The 15,470-nt window shown below is 40.3% G+C and overlaps 1 protein-coding gene across 3 annotated transcripts in view; it reads right to left on the bottom strand.

Annotated features, from left to right (window-relative positions):
• sptlc1 (serine palmitoyltransferase, long chain base subunit 1) overlaps positions 1-15,470 on the bottom strand; it is a 29,053-nt gene that overhangs the window by 5,005 nt on the left and 8,578 nt on the right. For all 3 annotated transcript variants that reach the window (XM_088281063.1, XM_088281064.1, XM_088281062.1), the window contains 9 exons: positions 15,257-15,329; positions 11,822-11,929; positions 11,240-11,334; positions 10,572-10,665; positions 10,371-10,443; positions 6,431-6,563; positions 5,482-5,611; positions 3,702-3,791; positions 1,259-1,366 (listed from right to left, as the gene is read on the bottom strand). In XM_088281063.1, coding sequence (XP_088137189.1) covers positions 1,259-1,366; positions 3,702-3,791; positions 5,482-5,611; positions 6,431-6,563; positions 10,371-10,443; positions 10,572-10,665; positions 11,240-11,334; positions 11,822-11,929; positions 15,257-15,310 — 885 coding nt within the window. In that variant the 5' untranslated portion in view covers positions 15,311-15,329. Of the gene's footprint in view, positions 1-1,258; positions 1,367-3,701; positions 3,792-5,481; positions 5,612-6,430; positions 6,564-10,370; positions 10,444-10,571; positions 10,666-11,239; positions 11,335-11,821; positions 11,930-15,256; positions 15,330-15,470 lie in introns of those variants that run through there.

Genomic DNA, 15,470 nt, shown 5'->3' on the forward strand with positions numbered 1-15,470 from the left:
AGTACAATACAGGAATAGAGTAATTCATCAGAGGTGTGTTTAAAGACCAAGCATGATGTAAACTGGACCAACGATATATTGAGTAATAAATCCATTTTAAGAATACTCAAATTATTTTTTTTATGCAATCGGCCTAGATTCATAGACACATATAGCAACACCCTAACAACGGAAATGCTTTTGTTCGTCAATCTCCGGAATTCTTTGGTAATGATGTCATTCGAAGAACAATGAGTCGCCAGTCGCCATTGTACTATATTGTTGATTGTCCCGTGAACTGCTCAAAAATGTTGTTGCGTTACTTGGCGAAATGCCTTGGCGCTGTGTGGCGATGCATTGTTCGCATTCTGGGATCCATCTGTTTGAGTGGCCAAAACAAAAAAACAGGGCACGTAAATGGGCCAATTTCATTCTAGCAAAGAGAGGGAATTTCAAGCCAGTGTCAACGAGTATTCTTTGCCATAAGCACTTTGAAGATCTGTTTTCTCAACTATTTTTCTTATGATTAAGAGTGCGCATGCGTTGAATGAGTACGGTGTGTGTGTGTGTGTGGGGGTGGGGGTGTGCGCGTGGGGGTGTACGTGCGTGTGCGTGTGTGTGTGTGTGTGAACAAGGAGCCAAGCAGAATGAGCGTGCGGATGTTCAGTAGAGAGTTGAACGGCAATTGTGTTTATATACCCTATATATCTTACCAATGACAATGTAGAAAACCAACCCACTATAACGTGTGGTCTCAGTACTAGCAGAATAAATGGACCTAATCTCACCATGCCTCATTTACAGCACGGCAGAGCATCAAATTTAAACTATAACGCAAAGTGAATAATCCAAGCCTATGTATTACCATTCTTCCAGTCTCAATGAGTCTAGTCCCCACTCCATGTGCGATGTTCTGCCAAAATGTCCTGCCCGTGCATATTGTCCTACAGCAGGCTGATTTGGCAGCTGGACAATATTTTCATCCTCCTGTGCATCAGGCTCTTACAATACACTTTCTATGCTGAGCTATGCCTTAGTTGCCTTGGAATGACATCACACTTCATTGTTCGTTGCTCAACAGAATCTCACTTTGGGAAAGTAATTATTTCGTCACATATAACGAATAAAATATTTTTTTTCATGCTTTATTATTTGTTTTATGTGTAATTCCTTGTAACTAAAATATTTAATTTGGCATTTTCTGAACTTACTTCACACAAGGTCTTTAAACAGATGATCACTACTTGCATTCATTTGTTATCAAATTGAAAGTACCTACATTGACTCCGAAGTGCTCCGTGACGCCTCGGCCATGCTCTCCCAACACACCGAAGGACATGCTCTCCTCAAGGAAAATCCGCACCTTATACTTGTATTTTAGTTGCACCTGAATGACAATAGTGGCATAAATGAGTCCTGAATTAATTGTGTAAAAACAAACAAAAAACTTTACTCAAACACTGGAAAGTTGGAAAGGGCAATTCCAGGGTGACCCCATCAATCCAGCGACACCAATATCGCCACGAACCCCTGACGGCCGCTCGTGGCCCGAATATATCCACACATAAGTCAATGTTTCACACACAGTTGTGAGCAATCAACAAGTAGCAATTGTATAATGGAAATATCGCTTTTATTTTTGCGAGAAAAAAAATAGCACACCAGTTTATGACTTTGCTATCATCTACTGATGAATAACGACATTAGCAGCAACTGGGGGTTCATTATCTTACTCAAGGACACGGACACAAGGGCCTGGGATCAAACCAATAACCTTTGGGTCGGGAGACAACCATTCAACCACCGAGCGATGCTGTCCTAAGTAGAAGCAGTTCAGATATCAAGTATACAACGAGGTATGATAGATTTCCTTCTTACTTTCACTGGACCAACTGTCATACGCATAAATTTGTAAAGATGTTTTCCAAAGCTCAATGTAGTGTTGTTATTCCATGCAGCGCTCCCTGTGTCATAAAACAATCAATGCCGTCATTTTAACAGCAATAACCCATTTCCCAAAAGAATGTCTTTAAATGTGTGCATTTATTGTACTTATAAAATATAAAAAGAATATAAAATGGAAGGACATGGGCACTTTCAACACAAGGGGATTGCTGTACATACAAAACTATATTCAAAATATTTAATTCTCCGTTCACTCGACAATTTTTGCTGACAATGACAGCATTATCTTGAGGTTGCTGTCAAGGACAACAGACTTTTGCTTAAATTGAGGAAGGGCACTGGAAGGAGCACATTAGAACAGTCCAGTGTCAATTGCAAAACAGTTGACATTGATTTCTAAACTACAAATATACAGTAGGCATATGTCTTAGTTCGGAGTTCAGTGGTGGTTGTTTTGAAGTCCTACTATCCCCAAAAATAAAAAAAATTAAATACATAAATCCTTCAACTGGCTGAGGTTGTCATGACCCGTTTGCTCTTGCCATGCCTCACGTGCTCTTTGTTTATGTTTCTTCCAGCTGACTCGGGGGCGTTTCTCCAGCGCTCTTCCCCGGGCACGCGGCCACGCCTGGAGAAGCGCGCCCGCCAGCCACGCACCTGACCCTGATCACGTCATGATTACCTCGTCCTCTTAAACCCTCCGCGTCCGACGGTTCGATGTCGGATTATTCTCCTGCTCACGTCCATGTACCCAGCGATTGTTCTTGTCTTGTGCTTCACGTGTTATTCGACCTCCTGCCTGTTCCTCGACTCCGTCTCTAGCCTTAACCCTTGTCGGCCGCGTTCGCATACGGATTGGCATTCCTTACCCTTCCGCGGTAAGCGATTTTCGTTCGCTCTTGTTTTCTTGCCTTTTGCAAGCGTTTTCTGTTCCTCGCGTTTTTTCCCTGGTGTGAGCGTTCCGCCAGCACTTTCGGTTTCGCCATCGGCACTTCGTTATTGTTCCTTTGTACCATTTGATCTTTGCCGGAATAATAAATTCCGCGCAACCCTCTCTGGCTTGTCCCTGTCTGCTCTTAACGAGTCCACGTCGGCACCACCGCCGGGGGCGCCTACCTCACAGAGGTTGTGATAAAACAGTGTTCACTTTCAGCCCACACCCAAAAGAACGAAGTGGAAGTTATAATGTTTTGTACTTGAAAATGACACTCCCAGAAAACTAAACCAAAGTAATTTATAAATAGTTTTGTAAATTAAAAACATATTGTGAGGTCTGCTCTGCTGTAGCATGTAATGCAGAATTTTTTCATTTTTTACAGCCAGTTTGTCGCAACTTTTTTCCTTAGAATCCTGGCAGCTTTGCACAAGCCACAAATTGTCATTTTGCAAGCGAGAACAACCCAACCCAAAGATTGAATCCACACAGTGCTTCTGATTCTGTGTCATCAGTTGGTAAATGAGGAGAAACCGAGCAGGTAGAAAAGTGATATGCATATGAAAGCGCATTTATAGTTTAAAACTAAATCGAACTAAAAACACTTTGAAGTGCTCATATCGCCTAGTCGCTGGCCTGTGAAAAACGCGCATGCCCCATTAATTTTTTCCTTTCATAATTTTCACGTTAATGGGAGTGAAGTGTATTTCATTGGAAAGTGACGATATGATGAGCGGGCTAGCCATTTGTGGTGTGGTTCTTGCAAAGTTACGTATTTTGTTGCCGACCATTAGTGTTGGAGGTTTCCCAGTCCTTGCACATTTTCTGAATTTGTGCCTCTTAGTGTGTAATTTATAATAAGCAATGACAATGTTGCAATTACCAGTTCAGGAAGAGGACAGATGTCAGCAGTGTTGATGTACAGTCCTTCCACAACAATGAACTTGCGAGTCACTCGAGCCTTACGAGGGTTCTGAAACAAAATCGGCCAGTAAAGTCTATCACAACTACATAATAGTAAATGATCTATATTCTGTTCATAAGTAATTGCGGTTCCACTTTTACAATTTTCTTCCGCCCACATAACCTGCAACAGCTATTGCAATAGATATAACCTACCTGTACTGTTAGATAAAACTTAAGTAATGATTTTCATTCAAAAGTTTAAATATTAGGACAAAAAATATTAGGTCTTTAGCAGGTCTTAGAATACAGTCAATGTCAAGTTAAGATCAGCTTGTGACAAATTATAAAGTATGTCAATACAGGTATTTAAAAATGTTATCAAAATACTGAAGCATTGCATGAAATCATTGCACAATTTTACAATTCTATTAGAATTAACAAAATACATAGCAGATTAATTTTGCCAATGATTTTCACTTGATCGGTCAATCAGCAGTTGTGATAACTTGGCTGTTTTTGATTAGTCATGTAAGTGTTCACAATGCCAAAGCAGTGAGACATATGTAATCATGTTTGCGCCTGAATGCCCATGACTAAAAAATTTGGAGTCAATCGTTCTACAATGGAAAGGATTATTCACTGGAAAAAGAAAGAGAGTGCAGGCCTCATTTAGCACGGGTCTTCGAACAAGACAATGATCCAAAACACACAGCTAAAAACAGCGCAGAACAGCAAGAAGAAAAACATTGAATTATCCTGAAGTGCCCTTCTATAAACCTTAATCCAAATATTATTGAACAACTTTGGAAGGGGCTAAAAAATTCCATCTTCAAACTTGAGACAACTGGAGATGTTTGCTCACGAGGAATGGGCCAAAATACCTGCTGACTGGTGCAGAAGTCACTGTGTCAGTGACAAAAAGTGTTTGATAATAGTTTGGGGATGGCCCCTTCCTATTCCTACATAACTGCACCATTGCATAAAGCAAGGCCCAAAAAAGATGAGGATGACTGGCCTTAACAGAGTCCTGACCTCAACTGGATAGAACACCTTTGGGATGAATTAAAGCAAAGACTATGAACCAGGCCTTCTCTCATCTGTCATAAGTATGTGACCTCACATAAACACACTGCTGAACTTGTGGAAAAACTTCCCAGAAAAGCAGACGTTGTTATAGCTGCTAAGGGTGAACAGATATCATATTAAACCTAAGAATTAAGGACATGTTCGTTAAATTAATATGAGTGTCAAGGAATGTGACAGAGTGAGTACTTTTGGCGAGTGGTGAGCTCAAGGCCTTCTCAGCTGGCCTAACATAATCAAGAAATCATGATCATATTCTTCACATTGATGTCATGTTATATCCTAGTGTTGAATGTTTAGGTTAGTATTTATCCAATCAGAATTCAGTTTGCTCATGTTGCCAGGCATATTTCATAATACCAGTAGCATGCAGTATTCGTCCGAGGCCTTCAGATTCAATCGTGCGGGCGTCTGTTCTGTGTGAGCCAGGGGGCTTTCACAGTTGACAGACAGTTGTGATTTCCAATCAGATCACAAGTCGATGACAGTAAGGCCTTCTCGCTGGCCTTACGTTGATGGTGATGAGCGTATCTTGTGATTGGGTGCCCACTCATGGATGGATGCGGAATCAACACACTAGAATGTCATAACTAGCGACCGCTTATTATATATAATATATACAAACTAACCAAGAACAACCTATAAAAATACGACTGTGTCCTGTATTTACGAACCTGCTGGTCCTCCAACTCTTGCTCCTTTAGGAGCCTCTCCAAGTCATTCATGTCATTGTGCTTGAAGTATTTAATGAAGCTGCGGGACGCTTGTAGGCCCTTTTGGATTGAAAAGCAGGCTGCCTCATCCCTGAATACAAACCCAAAAGACAAAATACAAAAATGACATTAGAGTAAGCAGATATTATGCATCAATTTTAAGACTTTGCCCCTCTGTGAAACAAATTCAAGCAATGCAACAGTGGAAATGAGAGTTAAAATATAAATACTTTGCCATTGTAGTGACGGCATTGCAAAATAATATGGAATAATTTTTGCAGAAAAACACTATATAAGAGTTAGTTTACTTCTTATAGGTGGGGCCAAGATAGTCGCAAATATATAAAAAAAAAAGAATCGCCTTACGTCGCAACCAGGCACCTAATAGAAACTGGGCCAAATAAAATGGCGTATACTTCAGCAGATCCTTGAGTCTTTCCTTGACATTGCAAACAAATATAGACACATCAGACGGTTTACATGATAATTTTCTTAAGTCATGATGTAGAAAACAAAAAATGCCGTTCAGTTTCAATATAATTTAAGTGACATTAAGAACACGTCCGCTCCCTTTCTGGGATGGAGTGGAAGTGACCAGCTTCGAGAGCCAGAGTACCAGAGCTCAAATAAGCACAAAGTGATCTCTGTGCTCTGGTCAGGTTTAATGTGAAACAAGGTTCACAACCAAACTGATCTTTTACCAAAATACAAGTTCTTATCTTGGGTTTACACAAAACTTCATTTGACCAATTGTGTTTACACCTTCCAAAATAAAATTCCTTAATCTCTCCAACATTGCATCTCAATTTATTCCTATAAATAAACTGGAGATCAATAACAACTCATTCGGCATCACTGACATAAGTATTTGAATATATTTTCATGTACAGTCTGCAGAGATGGTGCTTACACAAAAATGATGTCTCCTCTCTTGGCGTAAGCAGGAATCGCACTAGCAATAGTCGCAAAGCCATAAGAGTAGATGATAGCTTCCTCTGTTTTCATGAATTTGGCGAGCCGACTCTCCAGCTCCAGGTGAACATCTGAAAAAAAAGGTTGTTCACACTGTTATCTCATTTGAAGTTAAAGACACATGAGTTTAAGTTTTCTTGTTGTATTGTAGCATTTCTCCCATCTAGTCAGAAAGCTGATTTCAATTTCAACTAGGGTTGATAAATATTTTCCAAGTTAAGACAATTGAGGGAAAACTTCTACAAATTGATCTGGATTTTTAAGTGTCACAGTTTTTCATGCACAATAGGGGAAAAAAGGAAAAGATAGCTCTTTCTGTTGATAAAAAGAATGAAATGGTCCGATGCCTTGCAAAAAGAAGGTGAGCAACAGGTTTATTCCAATCTGGTTTATTAAGACAAGACTTGGTTGAAAATGCATTTTAATATTAGAGCCGTTGTTAAAAAACAACTAATGAGACACGAGCAGGCATTTGAGTTGCTGGTGTGCTCTGAGGGGCTAAGTATTATTACCCTACATGCAGCACTTGGTTTGCTCCAGCGTACATACCACACTCTACTGCAAACTATAAAACGCTTTTCAGGTAAATTAAATTAGTCACACACAGTTTATGTGTGATAAAGCATGATTATTGGCGATAGAAAGACAAAGAGCAACATTTCTTGTCTGAATGCATGCGCTGCCTGCCTGAGTCATCAATGGTAAATTGAGGCTCCAAGCCTGTAGTGTGTCGCTTCCCTTCCTGCTCATCCACCGACAGAAATACTCCCATCCAACTATTTTAATGGGGAAATAATTGACAATTATTGGAGTGAAAAACTAAATAATTGGAAAGCAACTAAAATGGAAGATAGTTTAATATAGTCATTTTAAGTTATTGCAACATTTTCACATGTGGAGGAAGTCCAGCAGATGGTGCGTCACGGTCAGGGGTGCTGGGTTACTCTAAGAATTCATGTTTAACAGGAACATTCCATCTAAAATATTTTTAACTGATTTTTAAACAATCCATTTTCAGTTTCTTCACTAATTCTCAATTTGTTTCTGAAATTCACATTTGAATAGGAATGACATACAATGTGAGCTTTCCCTCATGCGTGTACGTTGAACAAATGAAAACATAAAGGGGAATCTTAGTGTTTGCAGATTGAGATTAAGGTATGTTGTTGGTACAGTCTCTTAGTCTCTGTGGCTCTGAAATAAGACATACATATTTTGAAATGTTCAATGTACTGTTCCCATGCTCTTTCACTACTGCTAATTCAAGACAGGGATATATGCTCAGGTTTCAAAACATTCCCTGCTTGGTTTGCAGTTAGACCTAATTTTGGAAATCCACATCTAATTTTATTATTCTAATAGTTAAAACTATTCAATTTCTGCTTTTTTGTTCACTGTTTGTGTGGCCGCACTTTGTAAATCAGGAGTTATATAAATCATGCAAAGAAAAAAACCCTTTTGAGTTATCTTATTCGGGTTTTTAATTATTCTATATTGTTACGTTATTGTAATTCAGCTATTCAAGGTAACCACTATTTGCAGATGCAATACAGACCTCATTGTGTTTTCCTCACTTTTCGTCATCTACTCCTCTTTTACTATTTTACATGTTTATGAGCATACGTATGCTTGGATCCCTGTGGGTGGTGGGGTGGCCATGGGGAGTTAAGAAAAGAATAGCATTTTGAGTTCCATGGACATGTATGGGGAAAAAAAATGATTTGATTTGACTTTAATATTGTGCGCTTCACTATAAGAGAAATTACAATTAACTGGGAACTAAATGAGTAACTCATTACTCTACACAGACTTTCAAATGCAAGTAACTATTAATATACAGTATAATACAGTGAAACCCCGGTTATCGCGGTTAATGGGGACCGAGACCACCCGCGAAAATTGAAAATCCGCGAAGTAGCGGCGCCCCTTCAAAAATGCTTAAAAAAACCTATACAGGTATACAGTATACCCCCCTGTATACAGTACACCATATAGAATACGGGTAGAGAGAGTGAGCGAAATTCATGTTATAACAAAAAAAACCAAATTATTATTAAAACTGATTTTTTTATTCCCCAGCCATTATTTTTGTATTTATTCAATTACTTCTTTTTGTATTTATTTAATTACTTCGACTTTTACCTGCTGGTACGCCGTCCGGTGTGCCCTGTGAAATGAAAGGTGGCATTCTTCATTTATTTATTTATTCATTCATAACTGACAGCCTCGCGCTCCGCTCTTGCCCGGGCGGAAGAGGTGCTCCTCTTCGGCTTAATTGTCACGCACGCCGGACCTGCTCCCCCGAAGCGTGTCTCCGTTCGGTTGAACTCGGTTTCATTTCGCCCCGCTCGTGCCCCGGGCGGAAGGTGCTCTTCTTTGGCGTAATTGCCACGTACGCCGGCCGGCCTCCTCCGGAGCTCTTGTGCGGTCCCGAACGGAGCGAAATGTCGCCCCGCTCGTGCCCGGGCGGAAGGTGCTCCTATTCGGCTTAACTGTGACACACGCCCGCCCTCCTCCCCTGGAGCTTCCATTCGGTTAAACGTAGGGGCCGCTTGGAACCGCCCGTGCCCGGGGAAGGTGCTCCTATTCGGCTAAACTGTGACGCGAGCATGCCCTCCTCCTCCGGAGCTTCCATTCGGTTAAACTTAGGGGCCGCTTGGCACCGCCCGTGCCCAGGGAAGGTGCTCCTCTACGGCTTAACTGCCACGCACGCCGGCCGGAGCTCTGGTACGGTCCGAACCGCGCGAAACGTCGCCCCCGATCGTGCCCGGGGGAACGTGCTCTTCTTCGTCCACTCTCCTCTTCGCCCACGCTCTTCTTCGGCGCACGCCGGCCATCTAACCGCTCAAGCGCCCCGTCGTGCCGCTCGGCGAAACTACAATGCCCCCGCGGAGCGGAGCGAATGGAGAGCCCCGATCGTGCCCGGGCAAAAAAGTTTTTAATTTTTGAATATTTTTTTTAGACCCGCGAAGCACTGAACCCGCGGAAGGTGAACCGCGAAGTAGCGGGGTTTCACTGTATATTACATTTTGCAAGTAACTTGCCCCAACACTGAACAGGGGAGGCTGCGGAATACAAATTCACACCACGTTCCGCTTCAGATTGATATTTGCTTAAAGTTTAGAAAATTATGTCAATTTTGTTTCATTCCACAATTATGTGATTCTTTCTTTGTGATTGTGTATCACATTAAATCTAAAAAAAAAAATACTATACATTCTAGTTGGCGATTGCAAGGTCACAGAATGTGAAAAAGTTCAAGATTTTCCCAAATCATTGTACATGAAATGTGCTATATAAATAAACTTGTACTGTATTACATTGCCGTTTAATACATACAACAACATTTCTGAGCATCTGAATACTGGACTCAGAGAATATAAAATTAATGATAAAACTGAAGCAGATTATTGTGTTCTGCAGTCAGTAAGAGTAAAGTGGTTTGAAGCAGAGCCCGTTGAGAAAAACCATGCAGAGATAATGACTAAAAAATGACCAACTACCATATACATAACAAGGACGTTAGCATGAAGATTGGGAAATTGTCACAGGAAGTTAAACCTGAGCTATTTTAGGCATCTAGAATCAGATTATTGTTTTTGTAACTGAAAGTTTAAACAGGTTTGTCTGAAAACTGTGTCTGGGAGCTCACGTCATCTTCACAAGGACAACGGTTCAAATTCCCTGCTAATATATATTACACCGCAAGAAGAGTGCTTTGTTACAGCTCTAGCTGTTGCGAAATGCGCTATATAAAGTAGTATTGTAGATCACACAAATGTACGTCTTATACTTCGCTCTACTTTTGAAAACACATCATAACAAAATATAAAAATTAGTTAAAATAAGCAAATAAATAAATATAAAGAATCACCTACCAAATGTTCCATAGAAGCCCCGCGGACCACATGTTCCAACCCCATATTTCTTCAGAGAGGACAGTGCCTTTTGCTGCAATAATAAAATGTAATTAGACCTGATCAACTGAACAATTTTCTACTCAAGAAAACATATGTTCTGCAATCTAGAGTAACAGAAGTATGTAGTTTTACAAGGATGAATGTAGTGGAAACACTGACCTTGACTCGTTCATTGTCAAGGAGACCCAGGAAGTTAAATGATGCAAAGTTAATGCACTCTTTCCCATTGATTATGATTTTGTGGCTGGGAGGTCTGTCATTCAAGATGTGAAATAAAATATGACTTGCATACTTCAAGATAATATAAACAAAATAAATATTTGGTATGTGGTTTAAAAAAATGAAGATTAGACAAGACAAACACATATTGCAGTTACAGTATGTTATCATAGCATACGAAACGATCAGAGTCAATCAACCACTAAATCAGAACACAAACGGATTGAAACTGACATTGTACAATTTGAAGGCCTTCCAAAGTTTGTGGCAGAAATATGCCTCTAATGTTTGGAATTCAAATGACCATGTTGAATGACAATCCAAACGACCTCGACTCAAAGCATCAAAAGATTATTTCGGCAGCGTGTTTTAAGCACGATGTTCATAGTATTGTTTGTGTCGATGTTGGACAAAATTAACTATCTTTTACAAAGCTCACATTCAGTTATTTGTCAGACTATGAATACACATCTGTCATATTTCGAATAACTGGAAAGGGCTAAATTTTTATCTGCAACTGATATGACGTCACAGCGTTGTGTGCAAAGAGCCCGATTATAAAGAAAAAGGTGCTTGAAGCAGTGAGTCTGAGCTTGCTAAATTTTTACCCTGTCACAACATCGTAGGCGATGTAGGGCGCATCGTTGGAAATAGCGGGAGCAAGAGGTTCAGGCTGCCACTCCTCAATAAGGTCTTCCTTTTCCTGTTTGTGTAACAAAGAATTAACACCAAGGATCAAAGGCGAGTAGCGTACCGTATTTTCCGGACTATAAGCCGCTACTTTTTTCCTAGATTTTGAACCAAGCGGCCAATACAACGTAGCGGTTTTTCTGGGGATTTTTCTTTCACCGATAGGGGCGCTCTATAGTTCACAAAATACGCTAATATCAATTTTTTTTTCTCTCTTGGGTCGGTTGTTTTAATGAGCAAAGTTGTTGCTGCGTTAAAAGGCACTGTTTTAACAATCCGTTTATGTACCTTTATGTGCATTTACAGTACAAAATTATTTTGAACAACAAACTTTTTTCAACATAGAAAACTTATAGTAAGGTGGTGTCTTTTTTTTGTTTGGGTTTCTTTTTCCCTCAAAAAGAGTTGCTGCGGTTCACATACAGGTGCGCCTTATAGTCCAGATAATACGGTAGTCACATGAGCTTGCACACACATACGCGTGTTCACACATTTGTTACCTTTTCAGTCAGTTTATTCGTCTCATGGAGCCTGTATGTTTTCGAGAAGAGAAGCCTGATTATCCACAAAATGAGGATGCCTTCCAAAACGAGGTGATAAGATGGAGCCTGAGGAAGACATAGTTGAGGATTATTTTGCACAACTTCTTCGCATCTCGATTTTCTGATTGCAGAGTGGCTATTCAATACAACGAGAGTTACTTTGATTGGAAAGGGGCAGGTGCTGTCAAGTAGCTATGACAACACTTACTGGCTGAGGTGCCACTGAGTGAAGCATCAATTGTTCCCTGTTTGTAAAGGCAGACTTTAATTATAGCTTATTAACAGCTTGGTTGCATTATGATTGAAGAAATGTTTCGCATTGAAAACAAAACAAACCTGCAAGTTTATTCAGGAATTCATTCACGTTTTATTAATACCCTATAGCAGTGATTCTCAAATAGTGGGGTGCGCCCCCCTGGGGGGGCGCGGTACGATGCTGAGGGGGGCGCGTGGAACCCTGGGGAACATGGTTTTTTTTTTGCATACTTTTTGGACCGAAAAAGGCGATCTCAGACAACGCGAGTTTGAGCTCGTCAAAGCTGTTTGTGCCCCTAGTTCACGCAGTACTGGTTTAAACAAAAAGTGTTGACATGTCACGCAGTACTGATTAAAAAAAAGCGTCACCCCGTCGCTCGTTGACCTGGAAGAGATTTCTTTCGCCGCTCCTTAAATGCCCCGCGCCAAGCTATCTTGCGCCGCAGCAGAACAGACTTTATTTGAACTAAATATAAGTCAGCGCACAGCAAAACAACAAGCTACGTGATGGCAAATAAACGACTCCGCAAAAAAGTAGTGTTCTAAACGAGGAGGCGAGCAAGGAGGCGCCAAGCGCGTTAATCGCTAAAATGAATTGCTTCGATGGATGCTCGACTTTTAAAAGAAGTCTGACTCAAATCGCGTTTGGGCGGAGAGCCAGCAGCTATGAACAGAAATGTTGTATTGCAACCATTTCGTATCTCAACAAAATAAGACGATGGCTACGTGAGCAATTTAACAGACGCTCTCAGGCTGGAACACGGAAATGGCTGACGTCATCACAACGAAGAGGTTCGACGTCAAACGTAATGTAAACATAAAAAAAAAAAATTTAAACATTAAAACTGTTGCTTTATGTTATTTATATAGAATATTTGTTTAAAATCCCCCTGGTTCATTTTGTCTTTTCTATATTATGTACGTATTAATAACTGTTTGGTTTGTTCATGATAATATAGTAAAAGAAAAAAAAAACGTATAGGAAATATATCATCTCATCAATATTTGCACAACAGTACTGAGTTTTGAGATCCTCACAATAATCGTTTCTAAAATGATATTTTTTATCAATTTAGCTTTGTTAAGGGATATTTTATTGACAATCTAACATTAATATACAAAGAACATGTACATTAGTACGAAATGTAAAAACAAATGGTGGTGGCGGGGCGCAAATTGTTTTCTTCTTGGTAGGTGGGGGGGCGTGACAGGAAATAATTGAGAAACACTGCCCTATAGAAAGCACTAATTTATTCCATACTAGCGTAGGCCAACTGTGTTTACAGTCTTGCCGCTCCCTGTCTTGGATGGAGCCCTTTGCGACAACCGCTGGTAAGATTTACCAAAGGCAATATTTACATTACATGTACGGAACATAGACGGCACCTTTATTACATCGACGCCACAGTCGTATTGGGTGTGGCAAAGTTAAGCGATTTTGTGACGATGTCTTGTACACTCGCTCCTTGAGGATGTATCAAGCCACAACTAAAGTAATGCATTCATTTTTTGGGGGTTTTGGAATTCTAACTAAATTTTACGAATATTATAAGAGAATTTTATGGCTTATATGATCGCCACATCCAATATGGTGGATGGGCTGACGGATAGCTCTAAACAAAAAAAAAATGTAGCTTCTGTGGAATCTTTTATTAAACAGTTGAAATGGCTCTGCATTCCCGACCCAAATGTAATATGTCCCTCCTCAATTACCATACGGTAATGTGTCAGTGACAATCCAAATGCATAACATAAAAAGCTAAATGTCGCCTAATATCCGAAAATTTTGATCAAGTCATGAAAATGTATGTTGACATAAAATACAAAACATTGGGATGATTGTTTTTTTCAGTAGAAATATAGTAGTAGAAATATAAAATTGCACATTTGCTTTGAAAACTCCGCACAAAGGGTGTGATAGGCTGTAGCAAATAATGAATCAAACCAAATCACACCATTGTTTTATACTTTCAGTGACTTAGCGATAAACAACACAACATCAATATTTTGCAACACAAAACTTCACCCATCCATTATCTCAGCTACTTCTCCTCACGAGGGTCATGAGGGTGCTGAAGCCTATTCCAGCTGTCTTCAGGTAGTAGGCGGGGTACACCCTGAACTGGTTGCCAGCCAGTCACAGGGCACACAGACAAACAACCATTCACACTCACAATCACACCTAGGAACAATTTGGAGTGTTCAATTAATCTACCGCGCATGTTTTTCGGAATGTGGGAGCAAACTGGAGTACCCAAAGAAAACCCACGCATGCACGGGGAAAACATACTAACTCCAGACAGGAAGGCCGGAACCGGAATCAAACTCTGCACCTCTGAACTGTGAGCCCATTGTGATAAGCAGTCGGCCACCATGCCGCCCCACAAAAATACAAACTATGAAATATAATAAAAATAAAACCCAGAAAGAAAATGTTAGTTTTTAGAAATCTGTGCCTCAAGTGGGGGCTATAGGCATGTTGGTGGGCATACACGGTCTCATATGGCGCACCCGTTAGGACGGAGGTGTGATATGAGCCACCTTTGCACCTCTCTGTTGGTGCACATCCGTAGTTCTGGGCCTCAGAATGTAGTTTGGCTACGACCAACCATAACTGTGGAAAACATAATGCACCTTACAATTTAGAAGCAAATGAAACACAAATAAATCAGTCAATTGCAGAAGTTCATATTTCGTATACAATGGTAAAATCCATGACACATAACACATGTGTGCAACCTTTGCTTCTCCTGTCTATTGGTACAACAAATAGTTTTAATCCACAAAATTAAACTGTACAGCGGAATCGACCATTTTCGCATCACGTTGAATTACGTCTTGAACAAAACGCAATTTCACAAACCGTTTCCAACCACGTTGTTAGAAACAGTCATAAGCAAGCTCCTTCGATTTACGTTCGCTGTTGACAGGTACCGACATGACAAAGAGACGCAAATAACAACGCGATTGGTTGAGAGTACATCAATGCCAGTACTTGATGTACTTCTTGACTCCTCAAGTTAGCAACTACTATCATACGCCCTAACTTTTCCTAAAGATTAATAACAGTATGTTGTAAAGCGCACAAACCATGGACATTACGTTTGACAAAATGTGTCGCAGAGAGAAGAAAAATACCTCGTAAAGCGCTTGCACCATTTCCACCAACACCCATTGCTGTCCAGACGCCATGTTTACCTCCCTCCCCTTCCTGCAACGTCATGAGAGAGAGAGCGCGATAGAGAAAGAGAGAGAGAGATAGAGAGACATACCGACAGACAGACAGAGAGCGAGAGAGAGAGGGGGGAGAGAGAAATATATATATATATATATATATATATATATATATATA

The sequence above is a fragment of the Idiotropiscis lumnitzeri genome, chromosome 18, assembly GCF_059441095.1.
Source record: "Idiotropiscis lumnitzeri isolate Australia: NSW breed Sydney's pygmy pipehorse chromosome 18, RoL_Ilum_1.0, whole genome shotgun sequence".
Lineage (NCBI taxonomy): Eukaryota > Metazoa > Chordata > Actinopteri > Syngnathiformes > Syngnathidae > Idiotropiscis > Idiotropiscis lumnitzeri.